Source organism: Aedes albopictus, chromosome 2 (assembly GCF_035046485.1).
Source record: "Aedes albopictus strain Foshan chromosome 2, AalbF5, whole genome shotgun sequence".
NCBI classification, from domain to species: Eukaryota; Metazoa; Arthropoda; class Insecta; order Diptera; family Culicidae; genus Aedes; species Aedes albopictus.
The window spans coordinates 446,250,782-446,275,886 of record NC_085137.1 but is presented as its reverse complement, the minus strand read 5'-3'; the positions used below and the strand labels follow the sequence as shown (position 1 = coordinate 446,275,886).

Sequence of the window (25,105 nt, the reverse complement as noted above, 5' to 3'; positions counted from 1 at the left end):
CAAGAACAAATCGGAGATGTTGATAGTTTACAACACGGTGATTAACCACACTGAATTTATAAAATAATATACACTCCGACCACTTTCTATAGCCGCACCTTCAGTTTCACATGTCTAGCAATATCTACGATATAATCGATATGGAAAACAACATGTATCTGCTAGTTATTGTAAAATATGGTGTTTACATGCATAACTTTCATCATGTGTATATTTTCCACGAAAAAAATACAGTTTTTCGAAAATTAGGGCGACCATTTTCTATAGCCGCACTACGGGTTTTTCTTCAGTATTCTAATTGTTCATAAAAAATCATTTGAACAAACTGTCTCAAATGATAAAATTAAGCAAAGGCAAAGCAAAACAAAGGAAATACAGTGAAGAAATTTAATAGCTAGTGTTCTTACCTCGAAAAACTACGTAGTTTTCATTATTTGCACTCAAGACTTCTCTTTAACTAATAAAAACAATATTTTAAGTTAAAACAATTATTTTATTGTTTCCAATCATCAATATTTCTTCAAAACTTGACTCCCGGAACTTTTTCTATAAGATTTTAAAGTTGTACTACCAGTTTAACAACAACTTTTTCGCAATTATTAGATCAAAATTATAATATTTCTTGCATTATTTTGTTAAAATACGCATTTTTATGACAATATATGACTTCAAATTTGACCAAACAGTTGCTTATGGTCCCTACGTGACAGATTTGGTTAATTTTGCAGCTAAATTTTGCACCATTGCTTCAGTAAATGTAACCCAAACTTGTAATTTACGGTACATAACCAACCAGAACTGCTGGAAGATTACAATTATGACACCTATCTTCTTTAACACTTTAAAATCGAGGGGAGCATCTGTATTTAGGAACTTCCGATTGAAAAAGATGATTTTTACATAAAAAGCTATCGTTAAATTTATGAGAAATTGAATGAAAGCTGTTATTACAAAGCGCACAAAAATCATAAAAATATTCATCTAATGTTTAAATGACAACGAATGCAATGTTGACCTTCCAAGTTAAAATTGATGAATTCCAGTAGTATTATTCTTGTGTACTGTTGCTGTATATAATGTCCTTCTACAGTAATGCCAAGTTATACCGAATTTGGTACACGAAATTACGCGAATTTTCCTTTTAAAAACCTTATATATTCGAATAAATTCAAGTTGTATTAGGTTCATCAAGATATTATGATAAAATTTGAAACCGGTCTTACAATGTAACACTTGTTTCATGCCAGCAGCATATATTCTTGAGCTTTCCAACAATTTATTTTTAGTTTTCTTTGAAAACTGGTAACTTTCCTAAATATCACTCGTTTACCGAATCTACGCCCAATTTCTCGTATTAACAGACCTTGTCAATTGAATGTTTCGTTAAACTAAATCAATTAAGTCTCAAAAAGCTTGATTTGGTCTTTTGAACCAGTTTGAATAAGCATATTTTATGGAAAAGCAGTTGATCGATGGAAAACTCGAAGTGCGGCTATAGAAACTGGTCGCTCTAATTATCGAAAAACTGTATTTTTTACATAGAAAATATACACATGATGAAAGGTATGCATAAAAACACCATATTTTACAATAACTAGCAGATACACATTGTTTTCCATATCGATTATATCGTAGATATTGCTAGATATGTGAAACTGAGGGTGCGGCTATAGAAAGTGGTCGCAGTGTAGGTATTTTGTAAAACGCATGGAACGATCATGGGTGAAATTACAAATGACATCTATGAGATAGTTTTTGAAGATGTTGTCTTTTTTCTGACCCTACGTTTTTACTGGAATTTCACCAACCGCCTTCTTTCAACTAAATGTTCTTTAAGCATTTTCACGGTTATCAATTTCATGCACTTTTTGCCTACCATTGTATACAATCGCAAATCCGGAGACGGTGGGTTCGATTCCCGTTACGGATGGGAAAATTTTCTTGACTCCCTGGGCATAGAATATCATAGTGCTTGCCTCACAATATACAAATGCATCCTTCAATTTAATAACTTTGGAAGTACTCCAATAACACTAAGTTGAAGAGAGACAGGCTTATGGGAACGCAGAGCCAGGATTTCAGGGCAATTTTTAAGCAAAATTAAAATTGAATTCACAGGCACCATTTATCTATGGAATCCAGACGAAATTCAAAGATTATTTCCAGTTACGGATTAACAGATTTGACGAAATCTTCAAAGAATTTTTTCTGAAACCTGCAGGAAATCCTACATATGTTTTTCCCAAAATTACTCCAGGGATTCATCAACGATTACTTTCAGGCATTTCTCCACAAATTCCTCCTGAAATTCGTGAAGAAATAGTTCAACAATTTTATACAGAAATTACTTTAGGAACTTCTTCAGGAACTCCTCAAAGAATTCTTCCAGGAATTCCCCCAAGGATTTTTTTAGATTTTTTGTCATGGATTACTCCAGAAATTCCTCCATGAGTACCCCCCGGTTCCTTAGAGAAACCTTTAGAAATTTCTAAAGAAAATACTCTGAGTTTACTCTAAGAATTCTTCCGAGAATTCCTCTAAAATGTCGCCAAAAAATATTAGGGAGTTCGCCAAAAAATCCTCCCGAAATAACTCCAATTCCTCAATGAATTCTTCTTAACCGTAGTGTGGCCAGCAAAAAAAACACCCGTAGAAGGCCGGCAGGGTACCCGGGTACCCATGAAATGGAAATGATCATATCTCAGCGATTTTCAACCGATTTTAAAAGATTTTGCCTCATTCAACTCAGAAACTCATTATCTATCGAGATCGTATTTGGTTGGACCGGTCCGATCACCATAGGTACCGGAAAATCCGGATTTCCGGATCCGTGTTTTTATACAATACAATATACGGGATTTTCGGTAGGTTAGTAGCAATTTCGGTACCAAGCATCGTAAAATTGCTTTGGCATATTGTATCTGATCGGCCTGGAATCATAAAACGTGTTGACTTTGAAACTGTGATTTCGGAACACGCTTCCCGTGAGGCCATGGTTGACCATAAACACTTTAAGGTATCCTAGCCTTAACAATGTGGGTTTCAATATGGTATAAGGACATGCTCCCAAAAATATGAATTTTCCGAAAACCACGGTGATTAGATCGGTCTAACCAAATATTTTCCCGATAGATGATGAGTTTCAGAATTGAATGAGCTAAAAAATTTCCAAAATCGATGAAAAATTGACGGAGATATGATCATTTCAATTTCGTGGGTACCCGGGTACCCTGCCGGCCTTCCACGTAATAAAAAAAATGCAGGACCCCCTCCTCCTGCCCCTCCTCACTTTAAAATTTGGTCAACCCCAGTAATAGATGTATATTCACGAGTTCTAAGATCTAATAGAGTTCCAACATCCTAGTCTCAATAACCATTAAAATATCGAGATTTGAAATTGAAAAAGATACCCGGGTACCCTGCCGGCCACATAAGTGTTAAATTCCTCCAGGGTATCCTCCAGACATTTCCCCAAAAATTATCCCTTCAAGAAGTCCTCTAGAAATCTTCGGGAATTCCCTCAAGAATTCCTCCAGGAATTCCAACAAATAATCCTTAAGGAATTTCTCCAAAAAGACATCCAGGAATTCTTCCAAGACATCTGCCTAAAATTCTTCCAAGAACTCTTCCAAGAATCCTCCCAGGAATTTCTCTAAAAAATTCTACAGGGTCTTCCCCAAGAGTTTTACCAGTGGTCCCTTTAAGACTTCTGCCAAGAATTCCAGGAATTTTGCCAAAAATACTACCAGGGATTCTTTCAAGAAATTCCTTCAAAAATTCATCCAAAAAATCCTCCAGAAATTCCTTTATGATTTAATCCAAGAATTTCTTAAGGAATTACTCCAAGAATTCCTTCAAATATTTCTTCAAAAATTTCTTCAAAATTCCTTCAGAAATTTGTCTAAGAATTTCTCCAGATATTCCTGCAAAAGTCTGCTAAGAAGTCCTCCAAGGAACTCTAAAAAGAATTTATTCAAGACCTGCTCCAATAATTCTGTCAAAAAATCCTCCAAAAATCCCTTCATGAATTTGGCCAGGGGTTTCCTGGGGGAATTCTTAGAGGAGTTCCTGAAGGATTTCCATAAAGAATTCCTGGAGGATTTCCATAAGGAATTCCTGGAGGAATTCCTGCAGTTATTCTTGGAGAAATCCCTGAAATAATTCCTGAAGGAATTCCTGAAATATTTCTTGTAGAAATTTCTGAAGGAATTCGTAGTGTAATTTCTGGAGAAATTCCTGGAGTAATTCCTGTAGAAATTTCTAGAGTATTTGCTTGAGGAATTTCTGGAATATATCCTGGAGGAATTCTTTGAGGAATGACTAATGGAATTTCTGGAATAAATTCAGGAGGAATTCCTGTGATCCATGGAAGAACTCCTGTTGGAATTGCTGGAAGAATTCCGGGAATTTATGGAGGAATTCCTGGAGGAACCCTTGGAACAATTTCTGGAGGACACCGTGGGGAATTTCTGAAGAATTCTGCTGAATTCCTAGATGAATTAATAGTAATTCCTGAAAAAGCTCTGAACGTATTCTGCAGAAATACCCGGAGAAATTCCATGGAGGTATTCCTTAAGTAATCCCTGGAAGAATTCCTGGAGGAATCCTTGCAGGAATTTGTGGAAGAATCCCTAGATGATTTTCTGGAGAAATCCCTTGATTACTCGTTGGGGGAAATCCTGGATGAATTCCTGAAGAAGCTCTGGAGGAATTCCAGGATGAGTCTATGGAGGAATCGCTGGAAGAATTTCTAGAGGAATCGCTGGAGGAATCCCTGAAGGAATGTGACACAAACTTCGGAGTACTTTGGAGGCAATAGAAAAGCTCTGGCATAGGAACTTTAACAGACTATGAGAGGTAGTAATATCAGGGTGTCTACTACCTGTAAAAACCTGGATAACCTGGAATCCTCAGGGAATTTTTTTAACAGGGAAAAACCTGGAATACTCAGGGAATATCATATTCTAATTTATCGACCGTATTCTATTAATTAAAGGGCCCATATAGCCGAGGCGGTAAACGCACGGGTATTCAGCATGACCATGCTGAGGGTGACGGGTTCGATTCCCGGTCGGTCCAGGATCTTTTCGTAAAGGAAATTTCCTTGACTTCCTTGGGCATAGAGTATCTTCGTGCCTGCCACACGATATACACATGCAAAATGGTCATTGGCAGAGGAAGCTCTCAGTTAAAAACTGTGGAAGTGCTCATTGAACACTAAGCTGAGAAGCAGGCTTTGTCCCAGTGAGGACGTTACGCCAAGAAGAAGAAGAAGAAGAAGATTCTATTAATAACTTGATGATTTTGTGGCAATGTCGGTCTCTTTCTACTCATTGTATAAGGGAGTAAAAAAGCTACCGATCGATAGAATTTGTGATGAAAATAGAACAATACATAGGCAGTCGCGTGCCTGAAACTTTTGCCAGTCTTGGTAAGGTAGTATGAACTACCAACCAAGCCGATCTGTTTAAAAGCACAGGTCGCACGGCAGAAGTTTCACGCATTCGATGTATTCGTTCAATACATGGCCTACTTGCCTAATTTCACCTTCTATTAAAATTTTCACACTTGTTCGCTACCTAGCGAATTCTATCATATCTGTCATTTCATTATCCACTTTGATCTCTACTCCCTTATACTATGAGTTGAAAGAGACCGATATAGCCACAAAATCATCAAGTCAGGGAATATCTTGAGTTTTCAGGGAAATTTTACTCCGATAAAAAAACATGGGGTCGTATGAATAAAAACATGGTAGTAAAAATTTATATAGAAATTTCGCTATAAGGATTTTTTTCTAGAAATTCTGTTAGGGCTTCTTTCTGAAACTTCTTTAGAAATACCTCCTGGAATGTGTACCAGGATTTCTTATAAAATTCCTTCCGCATGTTTGACCGTATTTTTTCTTGGTATTCCTTTTTCATTTTTTTCCGGAAAGGTATACTTCCAGATTGCTTCCAGGATTCCTGAAGTCCAACCGATTTCTCCTGGAGTTTTTCAAGGGGATACTATGTCTTCCCGGAGTTCCTCCAGTGTTTTGTTTAAAGAAATCTCCCTAGGATTTCTACCAGAATTTATCCCGAATAGTCTATTAGAATTTCTGTCGGGATAAATCCTAGATTTTTTTCGGCATTCCTCATGAAAATTTCACACGATTCCTTCCGGTGTTCCTCTTGGGACTTCCCCAGAATTTCTTTCGGAGTTGCTAAAGGAGTTATTCCTGGGGTTTCTACTAAAGTTCCTCCAAGGCAGGGTTTCTGAAGGAGTTTTCACGAATTTACTGCAAAAGTTCTTCAAAAGATTTCTTTCATTTTTTTCCTGTAATATTTTCAAACAATTGCTTTGAACTTTCTTCAAGATGTTTTTCTTGGTCTCCTACAGGAATTTCTTAAAAGTTTTAGCGAAGTTTATTTTGAATTATTACCTGAGATTTCACTCGGAGTATCTCCTGGAACTTCTTTCAGAAGAGTCCTTCCGATGTTGGTCATGAGATGTCTCTCAGAGTTTTTTCTTAATTTACCCTGGACTTTTTCGTAAGATTTTTTTTCCCGAGTGCCTTCTGGGATTTCCACAGGAATTATTGCTGATTTTTTTCATTGAATTCTTCTCTTGCATTCTTTCAGAGCCAGGCTGTTCCTTGTAGTTGTACCGGATTTCTTGCAGTGATTCACCCGAGATTTTTTTACAGATATTCTCTGCATTATTCCCAAAATTCTTCTTGGAATCTTTACCAGAAATTGTCCCAAGATGCTGGACACTCTTTTAGAGATTTCTCCCAAAGTTATTGCAGGGATTCTTCTAGGGGTTTTCCTCGGAATGTCTCCTGCGATAACATACGAAATATCTTATAAGAAATTCTTGGAGAAATACTCGAGGGAACACAAATAAAATTTTGCGAGAAACTCCGCAAAGTGTTATTGAAGAAATCTCGACAGGAACTTCAGGATAAACCTGAGAAAAAATGAGTCATCTCGAAAAAAGTTCTAAGTAATAGTAATCCCGAGAAGAAATATTAAGGACATCCAAGGAGGAATTCTGAAAACCTCATGGAATCCTGAAAGCAGCTACGGACGAAGTTCCGCGAGGAAAACATGAGCAATATCGGAAAACTATCGGTAAAAATCCTGACAAACAATTGGATAGCTATCCCGGGAAACCACTAAAAAGACATGGACACTGGCTTCAGCCAGCGGCTGTACCGATTGAACGAAACTTAACACGGATAAAAAGCTATTCTCGTGAAAAATTTCATCGCTTGGAGCGTGAATCGAATCCTCATCCATCCAGATTCTAACCGCATGGCTACGAGGCTCAACCAATGAAATTCTTGAAGAAACTTTGAATAGTTTTGGATGGATCTTCAGGAGGAATCCAACGAGAATCTCTGGAAGTAGGTATATCGGTAAACCTTTGCAAGAAATATCGGGACGTACTAAAACAGATATCTCGTGAAAGAATCACGCGAAAAGCCAGGAAGAAACTTTGGAAGAAATTCCAGGAATTATGCTCAGAAATCTTGAAAGAATTTTTGAAGAGCAGGGGAACTTACGTATTTTCGGCAGTTTTGTTCTCTTCGTCATGGGGGGGTTTTTGAAACCTACTGAACTCAGAGTTGGCATCAAATCCTTCCCAACCAAGCTGAATATGATCAAGTTTCAGGCATTTTTTCCGACATAAATCCCTCATGACAAAGAGAACAAACCTGCCGATGATACCCTATGTCATCCTTTATAATTTTTAGGAAATTAGGGTTATTTTTTTTTTAATTATAAACTTTCAAAAGTTAATCTGGAAAAACCTGGAAAACTCAGGGAATTTTATTTTGAATTATGAGTACCTGAATATATAACATGTCAAGGATCAGTGAAAACTATTAATGATTAGCAAAACGATGAAATTTGGGCAAACACATGCAGAATTTATAAAAATTACAAAAAAGCCACGTATTTTCGGCTACCAGCAAAAGAGGCATTGGCGAAACTACGAATTTTTTACAGGGGGTGCCCTACTAACAAATATTCATTAGTTCATCCATTCATCTTTCATCATCCCATGGACTTATCCACCGATGAACCAAATTCATCGCGGTCCGGGAATTTTGACACCAGAGCGGGGCCGTTTCCAATCAGAATTGGACGATTCTGATTGGAACAGACCCCGCTCTAGTGTCAAAATTCTCGAACCGCGATGAATTCGGTTCATCGGTGGATAAGTCCATATTTCGTAGCATTGAATTTTGCAAGGTGACGTCACGAATGAACGTTCGGTTCATTCTCGTTCGTTCTTTCCTTTTCTCTCTCACGCGAATTTTGACATTTTCCGGTGCTTTGTTTTGATTCCCATTCGTTGCCATTCTTTTCTCTCTCGCAGAGAAAATTGAGGTCAAATTTCTATGCAAAACTCTATTGCATTCAAATTCTCGGGGGTGCCTGGCACTCCCGGCACCCGCAGTAGTTTCGCCTACGAAAAGGGGGGACTATAAAAAAAACTCCAGGGTGAAATGTTTTAAAACAAAGTAGATATTGCATTTCTACCAAAAGCTGAGTTATCAGCAATACTACACGCTATCATGGAAATTACTACTTCTCATCATGACAAATTTGTAATAATTACTAATTCACTGGGCTCACTTCTTGCACTGTCAAGCCCTTTTTCCAATCATCCAATATTAGAAAATATCTTTGACAATATATTTTGAACTTATTTTTAACTCTCAAAACAATAAGATTCTTTTTTGTACCGAGCCATATCGGTATTCTTTGGAAATGAAACAGTGGATAAAACAGAAGAAGAAGAAGACAAGTCATGGTAGAGCGTTGCTGATGATTGGCTGTGTTAACAGCAAAATCCTTAAGCATCAATATGTTTGTTTTTATGAAATTTAATGATATTTGCAATCTCCTCATTACCTTTCTCCGTGGAATGCAGGTTTAATTTCTCTGGGTGCGATCAATACGATGTGCATGCAAATGAAGCTCCCTGCAAGATTTATAGCTGAGCGTAAATTTAAAATTTGACATCTCTGAAGTACCCTTGAAGTTAATTGAGAAATATCTGACATGGATACTGAGCTGTGTGCTGCTGCGGTATGCATGTCGTACACCGTGCCGCGGTAGATTCCATAACAGTGCTACTGCGCTAATTCCCATCACCCCTTCTTATCCAAACATTGAAAACCTAATGTGCACTCAGAGTGCAGGTGCTGTCGCTCCCAATGCCTCGAAACTTGCCAGAACCGTTCATCCTACTGACTTTTGCCATTTTCCCCCGAAAAAAAAAACACGAAAAACGAAACCGCGAGCTTTACGTCAGTCCCTCCCTCCGCCTGGTATAGTACCTACATTACACCGCGCAAACGGAACGGTACTTTGACTGACTTCCAGCAGAAGCAGAAGAGAGACTGTCTTATTATAGCATTTTTTGGTTATTCTCCTCTTTTTTCCTACCTGATTATTTTGGGTGTACATCGCGTGTGATATGTGCGAAGGTACGTGTTTTCCTACATATCCGACCTGGACGGTGGCAGCGGTGGCATGGCGGACGTGTTTGAAGATGTAAGTGACCGAAAAGCGCGCGGCGCGGCGAGAACATTAGCAAGCAGTAGCGCACCCAAATAAAAAATCATTAAATCCATCCACTTGACTGGGCTGGAAGTATTTTTTCTTCTCTTTTTTCTTCGAATGGCTTCCTACTGTATAACTGCAGTGCCGGGTTCTCTGTGAACTATTTGGAATACAAGAGAAGTAGACTAACTGTGGTCGTAATTTTCGGCGTCATCGTTTGGCAAAGTAATAAATGACAAATTGGTGCGACACTTCTGACACTTTGATGTATGCGCACAAAAGATAGAATAATTGAAAGTCGAGTCAAGTACAAGATACTGAAGATGACCTTACAGTTGAGGTCGAAATACGTATCTGTCAAAGGATGCAAATTCTTAGTGGGATTCAAAGGAACAGTACTTAACGCGATTTTCTTTTTATTTAATTGAAAGTAGTTACTTTGGAAATTGAATAAGTTTAACTCTAGAGCAGTCGCGTCATATACTTAGCACATAACCCATGAAAAAATGCTTTATCATTTTTATTGGTTGGATCTTTCAAAATCTTATCGAAGCAATGAACTATCTTTGAGTTTAAATAGACTAAGATCTCAAGAGTAGACATCACCACCATTTCTAGAAGGTCGAAGGAAGACTATCTGTAATAATTATCCCAGATGCTTAATGCTCACTTCTCCCGAGAAGGGAATTTCATGGAAAATGTCATATGTATACAGGTACGAGCAATTATGAGATCAGTTGAAGTTATGAGGATCAAAATAGTTTACTTTTTCAACATTTTGCCTATGAAATTTCTTGAATTCTATGGAAATTAAAAATACAGGTAATTTTAGTTCTGTGTAAAATGTTTCGCTCAATCGATTCATAGGTTCCAGAGATATAGATCCCAGAAAATGGCTATTTTGTATGGAAATCATCAAATGTTTGACGGATTTCGCGCCAAATCGTATTCGGAGTTGGCAGCACCCTCTCAGATTACAATGAAACTTTCTGGGTATGTACACCAAGACTAGATAAGCCACTTTGCATACTTAGTTTCTTCAAAATTTATCTGGACTGACTTTTGAAAAGGGCTAAACTTTTTTTTATGGATTTTTTTAAAAATGTTTTTAGTCAAAAAATGACTACTCCTACAAAAAACTGTTGTATGGGTGATTATCACAAAATAATTCAAATTTTAAGAAAAAAATACACTGAAAAAAATCATTTCTAAATATTCAAAGTTGATTTAAAAAAAACACCATTTTTGATTTTGATGAAATTTTGTCTCAAGACAGGTAATTATGTTCCCTACCAACCGTCCATACATCACAAGATGGGCACTTTTAAGGAAAAAAAGTTTTTACAACAAAAACTTTTTCATGTCCAAATTATTATTTTTTCAGTGTCTTTTTTTTTTTAAACAAACTAAACCAGTGAAGGTTATCTAGTAATCTCAAAATGCAATGAAACTTATTGTGTCATATGCAACAATGCAATGCACCCATATTCACGCAGCAGCACTCTAGAAGTACGAAACAATATACAATTAGAACACGCATTTCATACGTGCTGCTGTAATTTCTACCCAAACGTTTCTACCCCATGTTCTTACCTAATTTAGGTAAGGCTATTTATTAGATTCGAACTACCTAATCGATAAAAAAAATCAAGAGTTGTACCTAAAGCAAATATGAACAAAACAAGAAAATGAATCGGTATCATTCAACGCGTTACTTCTCTTTGGTTATTAAAGGCAGTTCTGAAAAGTAATGGATCAATCGTATAAATCAAAATTCAACAAATTCAAGTGCAATGCAAAAATAAACAATCCAAAGTGCAACCGTCATAATCTACGGGGCATGTCATTAAGATTGATAGATAAGATTCATTCCATGGGATATACACATGAAATCGACGAATCGATGAGTATTTGTGAGTCATGTCGTGGATTGATAAGTCACAACAGAAGCCCGAATACGAAAAAACGCCGATCGGATGGAAACGACGAAACTATGCAACCATCATTTAGTGGGCAGCAACATCATGATGTTCCAGAACCAGAACCGTCAACGAGTGGTCAACAAATCGAACATGAGCTGGGTAAGTAAGCCTTCAACGTGTTAGCTTCTTTTATATAACTCATTTTGCAGCTCGTTGCAAAACTACATTTTTCAGTATTCTTCGTATTTATCCAACCCGGCAAGCCTCGTTGGATAAATGTACTACTTGTGCGAAAAAAAAATCATTTTTGCAACTCGTTTCATAAATAACTATCATTAACTTTCCACTGCATTCATTATTATATTGTTACCCTTAACTTTTATCTTACAGATATGGTACCATCTATTCCATCATTGGAGTCAATTCCGTCAACAGATCAACTACAGGGTCCCCATAATATTAAGAAGTTTAATACCATTGCTGAAACATTGAGTTTATCGCCAAGCTCATCTAGAAACATGAGAAGTATGGAATATCGCATAAACAAATCATTGCAGATTACGAAAGCAGTTCGAAAAAATATCTTCGGAATAGATTCAACGGATGTTGGCAAAGTGGAGGCGTATGACGAGATAATTATGCAGTTAAAGGATAAGTTCAATCACCCTACAACTGACAGAAGCGAACAGATTAAAATACTATCTGTACTTCCTAAGTCTTGGTCGGTAAATAAAATCACAAGAGAGTTTAACGCACCAATGTATATGGCGAGGCAGGTGAAGGATCTTGTTTATGAACAGGGTATTCTTTGTACCACCGAAAAAAGAAGGGGGCATGGTATTGATGACGATACAAAACAAATAGTAAGAGAATTTTTTGATGATAATGATATCAGCAGGCCAATGCCAGGAACAAATGATTTTGTTTCTGAGGTTCGAAATGGAAAAAAAACAACAAGTTCAAAAACGACTTTTGATGATGTCGCTCAAAGAGGCTTATATGATTTTTGTAGATATGTACAAAACTGTGAATATTGGTTTCACAGTATTTACACAGTTGCGACCAAAGCATTGTATTTTACTTGATTCTACTGGTATACATAATGTATGCATATGTACTATTCATGAAAATGTAAATTTAATGTTCAACAGTATAAGAATTGTGTCACAAGATGAAACAATACAAAAAATGCTTTGCGATATTTTCACCAGAACAGATAATTGCTTTTTCCGTGCTTGTGAAAAGTGTGCTTGTAATGAACACATTGAAGAGGAACTTACATTGATATTAGAATCAAATGACAAAGAAGAGATTATATTTCAGCAGTGGTTGAATACTGATCGCTGTAATTTAGAAACGACTATTAAACCTGTTGATGAATTTGTTCCGTATCTTGTTGATAAAATTGACAAACTTATAACACACGACTTTATTCATAAACAACAATCATCATTTCTCAGAAATAAAAAAGATACATTAAAGGATGATGAAATTCTTGCGATTTGTGATTTCTCTGAAAACTATTCATTCATAATTCAAAACGCTGCTCAAGGATATCATTGGAACAACTCGCAAGCAACAATACACCCATTTGAAATTTACTATATGAAAGATAATAAACTTGTAAATGTTAGCTTCATTATCATATCGGAAGTAATGACTCACGATACAGTTGCGGTCCAGTTGTTCATCTCAAAAATGATAGATTTTATGAAACAATTAACGAACTTTTCTAAAATTTATTTTATGTCTGATGGGGCAGCATCACAATACAAAAATAAGAAGAACTTTGCTAGTCTATGTAGATTCCAGTCAAAGCATGCATTAAGAGCAGAATGGCATTTTTTTTGCAACGTCCCACGGTAAAGGTCCATGTGATGCTATTGGTGGCACTCTCAAGCGAATGGCAAAGAGAGCAAGTCTTGCTCGAGATTATGGAAATACCATAACAACTCCACGAGAGTTATATAACTGGGCAGTTGTACAGACAGATAAAAATATAACTAAATTAAATTTCTGTTACGTATCCACTGAACAGTACATTAAAATGTCAGAAGATCTCGAAGAAATATATAATAACGCCAAAACAATACCAGGCACTCAGAAATTCCATAGTTTTTTGCCTATTCCTGGCGACAAAGTAAAGGCAAACAGGTATTCTAATTCAGAAGATGAACCAAAAATATTTAGTATGATAGGAAAAAAATTAGAAAAGAACATGTTTGAAATTGGCTCTAAGACACATATATATATATATATATATATATATATATATATATATATATATATATATATATATATATATATATATATATATATATATATATATATATATATATATATATATATATATATATATATATATATATTTGTAAAATTCATAATTATAAATAATTGTATATTTAAAAGTGCACTTCAATACATATTGCGATCAAACATTACATTTCCTAAGAAAATACATTTGTAATATTTTGAAGTTTTTTATGTATAGGAAAACCCTTCCAAATGATTGAATAAATAACACAAAATCTCCTAGAAAATTGAGTTTCATTGGATTCTGGGATTGTTATGGCCTTCACTGGTTTTATTGTTGATAACAAAATACACTGAAAAAAAAATCATTCGAACAAGAAAAAGTTTTTGTAAGAAAAACTTTTTTCCTTAAAAGTGCCCATCTTGTGATGTATGGACGGTTTTATCTTGAAACAAAATTTCATCAAAATCAAAAATGGTGTTTTTTTTAAATCAACTTTGAATTTTTAGAAATGATTTTTTTCAGTGTAGGGCTCATTTTGGATTTTTTTCAGTATTTTTTTCTTAAAATTTGACTTATTTTGTGATAATCACCCATACAACACTTTTTTGTAGGAGTAGTCATTTTTTGATTAAAAACATTTTTTAAAAATCCATAAAAAAAAGTTTAGCCCTTTTCAAAAGCCTGTCGAGAAAAAAAATTAGAAAAATGAGTATGCAAAGTGGCTTATCTGGGCAAGGTCTACACACCAAGAAAGTTTCGTTGTAAGCTGAGAGGGTGCTGCCAACATTTGTTCGAGTTGGCGCGAAATCCGTCGTTTACTTCTTTCTTTTCAATAAGGTACCCCGGGGCAAGTGGGACCTAAAAAAATGCTAGTTTGGTTTTGTCAAGCCAAAAAATTCTAAACATAAATAATTTTATAATTCCAATGGCTCTAACAGACATTGTTGGTATATTTCTTCTTATTAACGGGCATTAAAACTGTTTCAAAATTTTTAAATTCTTTATATTATGCATATAATGAAAAGTGGAGCAGATCTTCATTTACCGCGTAGCACGGGGCAAGTGAGACCTATTCGGATTTTTTGTACAAATGGCTTAATACAGTTGCTGCATATATGTAAGGTAGCATAAATTATACAAATCTTATGCGAATAACTATGTTTAGCGATTTATGTTGGGAAAAATTTGTGGTATCGTGCATAAATTACGTAACACACACAATAACGAATCACTGAGAAAAAAATGATTCAACTCTAGCAGCTAATGCAAAACAAATTGATTTTATTTATACAAAAAGCGCCCTAAGGTTAAATTCCGAAAGATTTCCAAACTTACTCTTCATATTACGTAGTTGATGAGTCTCGCCAAAAAAATTTTCAAGATTTACAGATGTTATGTTTTCCCTTACATAATTTTACGATTAATAAATAAAGATTTTTAAATCGTGAACTTCGAATAAGTCGTTTTCTAAATTTTTCATACTTTATGGCCGGCTCCCTAACATTCAGAACCTTATTATGCAACGAAAAACGAAAAAAAAATAGAAATTACTTGAACGAAAATATGAAGAAAGATGATTTCAAAAAAATATGTTCTAGCAAAACCTTTATCATTTTAAACAATAGTTTCATCACCAGAATAGAAGTAATTAATTATAATTCAACGATTGATTACTTAAGGCGCCGATTTTCGCTTCACTTTTGTGTAAATTTCGACCTAGGCTGAAGAAAGCGAGATCAAACTATGAAATTGTGTTTGTTTACTCTCATAGGTCTCACTTGCCCCAGATGCTGAAATGCACTGGGGCAAGTGAGAGCAGTTAACAAAAGGTAATAAATGAAAATAAATTACAGCTTTTTCGTTCCAAATAACTTGTAGGCACTCCAAATATTATCCTGAAACCGAAAAAGTTTTACTTTATTTGTTATTCTATTTTTGAACGACGAATGTAGTACAGAACGTTAATCTCACTTAGTGAATTGAAAATTACATATGAACAACAATAACATATATGGTCTCTTTATGGTGAGAACAATAACAATTTTTGAATTCAAAGTATCCGTTGGTGTGACACCTATGTTTTCTATGAAGAATGTTTGCCTTAAAACTAACAAATAAAAAAAAATTATGGCTGCAGGTCTCACTTGCCCCGGATTCTCACTTGCCCCGGGGTACCTTACTGTATGTAAACTACCATATAGGAAGTATTTCATTCATATAAGATGCACACAACCAGTCTTGTGCATTATCACCATCATAACACAAAAAAGCCGCAACATCAACATTGCCCTTCTTCCTCCATCAACGCTACAGCCGACCGTCTCTATGTTGCTATCGAACACATTCGAGACGAACGCATTGATACGGTGGCTGCCGCCGCCACGCTCTTTCTCTGCAAATCTCATGAGTAGCCGAACGCTTCTTAACCGTCGTTCCGACGCAGAGCTATGTCACTCACTGCGGGGTGACTCTCGTCTTAAAATGCCTGAATGAGGGTCAATTTGTTAAGTAGTATTGCATGGCGCAGCAAACACAAACATAGCACCATAGCACGCCCTATGAATAGAATGCAAAGCGTAGAACAAAAACTCGCTTCGGTGTTTCATCGTGTGGTTCGGAAACAAAAGACGTTCGCTGCTGTTGGATGTGGTTGACTCTACATTGAACGAGGGTTGGCTTGAGTGGCTTTTGCGTGAATCGATTATGTTTTGATGGACTGCGTTTGTCGTATGAAGTGATGGTTGGAGCGAGTGTCAATCGACATTGACCATCCTGAAACTGCACAACCCTGCACACAACTGCTATATTCGTACCAAAGTGGAGGCCGTATTCGTACTTCCGACAAGTTTTCTCAACTTTTCACAACAACTATTACGACTGCTCCAACCACAGGAGTTATTCAACTGGTCTCGAATACATGTTTCCTTCAGAAGTTGTTTTTTCCGGGATTGCTTAAGAAATTCCGAGTGCTTGAGAAATTCCTTCCAGGTATTCTTTCAGAAATTCCAGGAATTCTGTCTTGGTTTTATCCAGGAAAACTTCTTAAGGCGATACTGAACGCATTTTATCATTTTCTTGGTTTTCGATTTTTTATTAAATAACGAATTAATATTTTCAAAATCGGTTTTCATGGGTTACGTACAAAAGGCTGAATTACGAAAGGCTGAAATAACAAAAAGCTGAAACACAAAAGGCTGAATTTACAGAAGGCTGAAATAGTGATTCGACTGGTTTTCAAAGGAACCAGCCAAAAGGCTAACCTCAACACTAACAACTCAGACAAACAGATCACGCCAATTGGGAAAAATTACATATATTCATTGATTTTACGACTAGCCATAACACTATGGCTAGATTATTGAACGCCTACATTACGAAGACAGTATTTTTCAAAAGAATAGCATATATTTCAAAGAAGGGAAAATCACTGATGATATTGTTTTAGTAGCCGTAATAACAACCATCTCCAAAACAACAAGGCTCAAAAGAATAGCTCGTGTTTAAAGAAGGATAAAATAACGATATGTATATTATCAGCTCCTTTTTGTGTTCGTTGTTATGCACCATTGGCATTTTCACTATAAGCTCAGTTTCGAAATCAGGGCCCATGCTGAGGGCTTCGCTTACGATTCGCGTTCGGATCACGAACTTTTCATTATGAACATTTTCTAGATTCCCTTTGGTATTGAGTATCTTCGTGCCTGTTACACGATATGCCAAAGCTGAGAAGCAGGCTCGATCTCAATTCGGGCATTACTCCAAGAAAAGGAAGAAGTGCTATAATATATTTATACATATTCGAATTTTCAGCATTTTCTAATTTCAGCCTTATGCTACACTTTCTTGATTTCAGCCTTTCGTATTCAGCCTTTTGTGCATTCAGCCTTATGAAATTCAGCCTTATGTTACAATCCCGTTTTCATACACAGTTAGAGGAAGGATCGAACTATCTCCTGGATTTTTTTTCAGGTGTAAAACTTCTACCAATTTTTTAAAACCATATTTTTTTTTAAATTTCATTTAAAAATGTAACTGTGTACGAGAACCGATTTTAAAAATATTGCTTCGTTATTTAATAAAAAAGTCAAAATCCAAAAAGTGAGGAAATGCTTCCCGTTTCATTTTAAGAGATTCCTCCTAGAACATATTCCGGAATACTTTTAGGAACTGCTTCCGAGATTCCTTAGGGAACGCCGCTACCAGCGTTCCTCCTTCATTTCTCAATATTTATATGGAATTCTTCCAGCAGTTTTGTGAAAATTCCTCCAGATAATCGTTCTGGTTTTCCTTCAAAAGTTTCTTCTGTGTTTTTATATTTTTCTAGAAATTCCTTCTGGGAATCCCGGAAGAAGTACTTCTGAGGAAATTCCAATGGAAACCTCATTGCTTTATGGCACCTTTATAGAAATCTTAGAAAAAATTCCTAGAGAAATCACAAAAATAATTCCTGGAGGATTCCTGGTAGTCCTGGAGGCATGCCTGATGGAACCTCTTTAGGAATCTCTGAAAAAGAAACTTCAGCACAGAGGGAACTTCAAAAGGCATTTTAGATAGGGCCCTGGAAAAATATCAATTGAATCACCCATATCGGAGCTTTCCAGGGTCACTTCGAAATTTCTCCGGAATCTCAGAAGAAACTCCTGGCAGTAGAAAAGATTTCTGTAGGAACTACTGGGGGTCCCTCGAAGGAACCTCAGGAGAAATCTTGGAGTGAGCTCTTAGATCAAAATCTGAAGGCACTTCTGGAAGAATTCCAGAAGATCCGTGGGTCAGATCAATTTTTTGTCTGAATTGAGACGGTAAATGGATAAGTTAAATTTAAATTTCAACACATGTATCCATTAGCCTTAACATCAGGCTTTTGATGCTAAAAGATCTCACGGACCAAAAATGTATGAATATGCTACAAGTAAAAAACTTTGGCCAGCCCTGCTCTAGCAGTTCCATCATGGATCTTTCCAGGAGTTCCATCAAAGGATCCATTCCATTCATTCACTTCGAAATTTCTTCCCTGCCTTTTGGAATCCCTCGATGGAGAATGGATTACAGTGAATCCATTTTCATTGTGAACATTGATGTCGTGAAAGAGATACAATAACTCATTATACTCAATCGAAGGCATTCTGCATAAAAAGTTTGAAAGAACAGAACAAGTTCAAACGACTTTCAAAAAATTCCAAAGACGATTCTTTTAAAAAAACATCAGTGCGCGTCTTTTAGGAAACTATCCAGTGACTGTTTCCAAACTTCGAATTGTTTTTTTGTTCGGAGTCAGTTTAGCTTTCTATACATCAGAATCGTTACGCGATTTTGTTCTACATTGTTTGTTCTCTATTTTTCAATTAACAACATTCTGTGTCTTCTTATTATAAGTTGGCAAGTTAGCAGTATTATTTTTGGTCTATATTTACGAGATTTTTAACCCTAGGCTAGTTCATCTCGAGACCCACGTTTTACTTCCCTGCCGAAGGAAGAACCCACATTTTTGTGAGTATCTCGGTAGTGGAATTCGATACCAGGTCCTCGGCGTGATTGTCTTGTGTTCTAACCACCGCACCAGATCCGCTCCACAGTTTATAGTATGTTTCAGACATACTAGAAAAATTGATAAATGCCCAATGATGAAAATAAGTCAAAGACGAACTTTAGTGATTTTTAGTGAAAAACCCCGATTTAATCCACCTATGGTGAACAGAACCCTTCTTACACTTATTAATACTATTGTTGTATTAGTTGTATTTAACATATTTATTTTGTGTGATGGACCAAAAGTTCTAGAAAATATTGTGGATTTGGCATCTAGTGGATTAGTTTCCAAAATAGCATCATGGACCATGGACTAAACTACCAGAAATACCAGACACCTTCTAGAATCTTGTGTGAAATTTTAAAAAATAGCTAACATATTTTGGAATATTGTATCTTTTGTTAACTGCCAAAAGATCTTGAATCGATTAACAAATGGAAAAGAAAATCAGCGAGATACACTTTATCTAATATCTCTTAATCAGTCGAATAAATTAGCTCCGAAGTACTTGGTATTCATGATTATGGTGTAAAAAGGACAAAAATAATATATCTACTATGCTAATCAGTTTTAGAATTAGCGTATTATTTTGGCTGTCCAGTTCTTGCATTTTTCCCACAATACATAAATTTAAAGCTTTTATTTAACATATTGTTAGTTTTCATAGAATTCCTGTTGATTTGTAATTTGTTATTTATAATGTTATTGAAAACAATAACCTGGTAGTATACACTTTATATGAGATAAGCATTATTGATTGAACAATAATTTCCCATAGACTGGTCAAATGCTCATGCAAGATAACAAACGAATATAATAATAAATAAGGAATTTATTGAAATACTTTTCGAAAGATATCTCAGTAACCAAATGTCCAATCAAAATAAAATTTCAGGGCCTTTTACAAGGATACTGTAGCTTTAATTTGGTGCTAAGAGAACCCAAATCGGTTGAGAGACGGCTGAGATATTTATTATGATACACTTGGTCAAAAATCTCTCAAAAGGTTAACCTGTATTACTCCCAAGTACTCTTTGAAAGATATCTCGATAACCATATGTCCAATCCTAATAAAATTGTATAGGGTTCTACTAGGATGTTATAGCTTTCATTTGATGCCAGGAGAACCGAAATCGGTTGACAGACGGCTGAGATATTTATTATGATACACTTGGTCAAAAATCTCAAAAAGTTTATTTGTATAAATCCTAAGTACTCTTCGAAAGGTATCTCTTTAACCAAATGTCCAATCCTAATAAAATTTCCGAGCAATCAACTAGGATGTTGTAGCTCTCATTTGGTGCCAAGAGAACCCAAATTAATTGACACACGGCTGAGATATTTATTATGATACACTATGTTAAAAATCTCAAAAAGTTTAGTTGTAAAACTCCTACGTACACTTCGAAAGATATTTCAGTAACCAAATGTCCGATCATAATTAAATTCAATAGGGTTTTACTAGGATGTTGTAGCTTTCATTTACAACTAAGAGAATCCAAATCGGATATCGGACGGCTGAGAAACGTGCGTGACTTTTTTTTGTAACACACGCACACACACATACACACACACATACATACACACACACACAGACATTTGCTCAGTTGGTCGAGCTGAGATGAATATGAGACTCGGCCCTGCGGGCCTCGGATTGAAAGTCGGTTTTTCGAGTGGTATTTATACCCTTCTTATGGGTGTAAGAAGGGTGATAAAAACACAGAATGCACCTTACGAGAATTTATCAAGATCTCCTGTAAGATTTTCATAGCGTATCTCAAGTCGTTTATTGTATTATTATTTCAGGAATATTTAGTTTAAATGAATTAAAAAAAAAAAAAACTTTAATAACATGATGATGATTAACCTGGGCTTGTTAGGGGAATATCTGTAAGTAAAAAGAAAATCGCGTTAAGTACTGTTCCTTTGAATTCCACTAAGAATGAGCATCCTTCGACAGATACGTATTTCGACCTCAACTGTAAGGTCGTCTTCAGTGTCTTGGACTTGAGTCGAGTCAATTGGTCCGAATACGTATCTGTCAAAGGATGCAAATTATTAGTGGAATTCAAAGGAACAGTACTGCACGCGATTTTCTTTTTATTTTTTTAATAACATTCTCTTTCGAAGTTGTCGTACAAAGGAATTTTCAGCACATTTGGAGAAGGAATCCCTAGAAAAACTGTTGAAGACGTACTACAATTTATTTTCAAAGTGTATCCCTAGCATTAATTCTGAATGCATTTCCGGTTTTTGTTTCCAAAAAATAGAAATTATAATGATAAAAAAAACCTTGAAAATATTTGTGAAAGAAATACACAAGGAGTTTGAAAAAGCACCCCTAGAAGTATTAATGGCGAAACCAGTCAAGTTGCTCTCTACTTGCCGGTATTCATTAATCCCAAAATGGTTCCAGAAGATAAGCTTTGCATTGAGTTATGGCTTCCGAGCGACAGAGCAATCAAGATCATGTTCTTCAGAAAATTGTCAACACATAGCTTACACAGCGTAACAAAAAAAAAGCTTTTGGTCTGTCTCAAGAGCAAACTTATGTGTCTCTGACAGATTTTGGCCCGCTGAATCCGAATCCGGACTCAGATTTGCTCTAGCACGTCACAGATTTGAGCTATACCTCAATTTATAGGGCAAAATATGCGATTTTGTGCTTTTTTGACTGCAAGTAATTAAGCATGGAAATATTTTTGTTAAGCAATCTAAAGGTAAATTGGTCAATTAACATCTAAATTAACGACTCTTACAAAATATTTCGTTCTAGCAAATCGAATTTGATAGTTTTAAACGATGGGGGTGGAAGCTCAGGTAAAATATTATCTCCTGGGCACCCATTAAAAACACCACCCCAGCGAAGACTGGCGCTCGAGCCTAGCTATTTAGCACTGTAGTTGGAGGAAATGCCAATGCAGAACCCGTAGCTTCCGGGAAGATAAGCCCAGCTCCCTGGGTTAGTGGGTTGATGTCAGGCCCTGCGAGCCAGCCGTAAAAAAGACTAGCACCGGAAAATCAACAAGAGAAGAATGCGAACCGATACCAATGGCGACGACCACAGCGACGAAAAGGGACTTGCGATTGGAAGCTCGGTACGTGAACTGCAGATCTCTCAACTTCATCGGGAGCACCCGCATACTCGCCGATCTACTGAAGGACCGCGGGTTCGAAATCGTAGCGCTGCAGGAGGTGTGTTGGACAGGATCTATGGTGCGAACGTTTAGAGGTAATCATACCATCTACACGCTTAAAAATCCGTTCTGGTTTATGTGAACAAAAAATCATGGCAACTGGAACAGCCAGTCAGTTGGGTTTCGTGATATAGTTCTTGTTTTCGTGATTTGTTGCAACTCATTTCTGTGAACTTGCTCTCGAAATTAGGGACAAAGATCACATCTATTCTCTGTCACCAACAAACTCGTTACGATTCTGAATGCAAGAACTGAGTTCCTGTTTTTGTGACAATGAAAGTCCATACGCGTGATTTGGTGCTCGATAGCGGGAACAAAATTCACGACTATGTGTAGCTGTCACTTTTTGTAACGCATCGATAAAGAAAAATAAAAAAAAATGAATCATTAGCAAATAGAAGAGGTAAGCGTATTTTGAAGGGTTTTGTCCATATAACTCATTTCATTCTAGATCTCAGAACTATCATCTAGTAGAAAATTCCAACTCCCACGCACGTCGTTTGCAAAATATTCTGACAGACTCATCGATTCGCAGAAAGGAGCTCTGAGCTAAAATTTCTTTTGAACAACAACCACATAAGATGAACATTGTTTGCCGTTATACATTTTTGTAAAGTTTTATTGTGAAAGCTATTGAACCATTGGTCTGAATAATGCAGTGATATTGTTGAAAATTGCACTTCCTGTGCGTGGAAGTATACGGCGAACAGCCACCTCTTTCTTCTCGAGAAAATCCATTAAAGACTCAGGAGGAGTAGCCTTTGCACCTGCTTTATGACTTCAAGAAACGGTGAAGCCAGTCTGCCCCATGTCCAGCAGTTTCGCCATTTTCAATTAGATGATGCTGGAATGGAACAGTTCAGGTGATCGAGGGATTGAAATCGTTTGTGAACTCATTTTGCCTCCTCGATTCAAGACTATTGTTAAGATATTATGGTCACCTTTGAATAAAATATCTCGCAAAACGATCAACTATTTGTTATGATGGATGACTTCGGGAACAAATTTCCATTTGCATGGTTTTTGTTCAGGCAGTGCACAGCGTTCTTTTACAGATCATGAACTATGTTCTCGGTGCCGTGATTGAAATCACGGCTATGAGAACACAATTCCTGAATCCGTGATTTTTGTTCTGTTGGGCCTGTCAACCTGTTGCAGACCATGAACTATGTTCCAGAAGCTGTGAGTTAGAATCACGGCTTCTGGAACACAGATCGCGTTCTTGTGACTTTTGTTCTGCAGTTGTTGTTCGCCAGGCGTTACTCAGACGTTACGTGCAAGGCGGGGAACAGATTTCTCGATATCGTGATTTTAAATCACGGTGTATATTTGTAAATTAAGTTCTCGCTCGATCCGGGATTCGTGACTAGATGTGGACAGTTTTAGGAACGGATTTATTTGCGTGTACCAGAGTTGCGGCAACACACGTGAGCTGGGAACAGCTTTTATAGTGATGGGCGACATGCAGAGGCGCGTGATCGGTTGGTGGCCGATCGACGAAAGAATGTGCAGGTTGAGGATCAAGGGCCGATTCTTCAACATTAGCATAATAAACGTGCACAGCCCTCACTCCGGAAGCACTGATGATGACAAAGACGCATTTTACGCGCAGCTCGAATGCGAGTACGACCGCTGCCCAAACCACGACGTCAAGATCATCATAGGGGATCTAAACGCTCAGGTAGGCCAGGAGGAGGAATTCAGACCGACGATTGGAAAGTTCAGCGCCCACCAGCTGACGAACGAAAATGGCCTACGCCTCATCGATTTCGCCGCCTCCAAGAACATGGCCATTCGTAGCACCTTCTTCCAGCACAGCCTCCCGTATCGTTACACCTGGAGATCACCACAACAAACGGAATCGCAAATCGACCACGTTCTGATTGATGGACGGCACTTCTCCGATATTATCGATGTCAGGACCTATCGTGGCGCTAATATAGACTCCGATCACTACCTGGTGATGGTAAAACTGCGCCCAAAACTCTCCGTTATTAACTATGTACATTACCGGCGGCTGCCCCGGTGCGATCTAGAGCGACTGAAGCAACCGGATGTCGCAACCGCATACGCGCAGAATCTCGAGGCAGCGTTGCCGGACGAGGATGTGCTCGATGTGGCCCCTCTAGAGGACTGCTGGAGTACAGTCAAAGCAGCCATCAACAACGCAGCCGAGAACACTATCGGGTACGTAGAACGGAGTCGACGAAACGATTGGTTCGACAAGGAGTGCAGAGCGGTTCTGGAGGAGAAGGATGCTGCGCGGGCGGTAATGCTGCAGCATGGAACCCGACAGAATGTGGAGCGATACAGACAGAAGCGGAAGCAGCAGACCCGTCTCTTCCGGGAGAAAAAGCGCCGCCTGGAAGAAGCGGAGTGCGAGGAAATGGAACTGCTGTGCCGTTCACAGGAAACACGCAAGTTCTACCAGAAGCTCAACACATCCCGCAAAGGCTACGTGCCGCAAGCCGAAATATGCAGGGATAAGGAAGGGAGCCTCCTGACGGACAAACGTGAGGTTATCGAAAGGTGGAAACAGCACTTCGACGATAACGGACCAGATCTTCACCGTACGGCAAATCCTCCAGAAATGCCGTGAATACCAGGTCCCAACGCATCACCTGTTCATCGACTTCAAA

The 25,105-nt window shown here is 37.2% G+C and overlaps 2 protein-coding genes across 2 annotated transcripts in view; both read left to right on the top strand.

The window, feature by feature from the left end:
- Positions 1 to 25,105, top strand: part of LOC109420204 (agrin) — a 351,745-nt gene that overhangs the window by 287,182 nt on the left and 39,458 nt on the right. The gene's annotated exons all lie outside the window — the stretch shown is intronic.
- Positions 8,177 to 13,718, top strand: LOC134288578 (uncharacterized). The gene is made up of 2 exons (XM_062853830.1): positions 8,177 to 11,644; positions 11,876 to 13,718. The coding sequence occupies exons 1-2, from the start codon at positions 11,314 to 11,316 to the stop codon at positions 12,568 to 12,570; spliced, it is 1,026 nt and encodes a 341-aa protein (XP_062709814.1). The 5' UTR covers positions 8,177 to 11,313; the 3' UTR covers positions 12,571 to 13,718.

Excerpts from the sequence above, each read along its gene's own strand:
- LOC134288578 (XM_062853830.1), top strand. The coding sequence starts at position 11,314 with ATGGATCAATCGTATAAATCAAAATTCAACAAATTCAAGTGCAATGCA. Across the intron at positions 11,645-11,875 it reads ACAAATCGAACATGAGCTGG|ATATGGTACCATCTATTCCA; the intron begins GTAAGTAAGCCT and ends TTTATCTTACAG.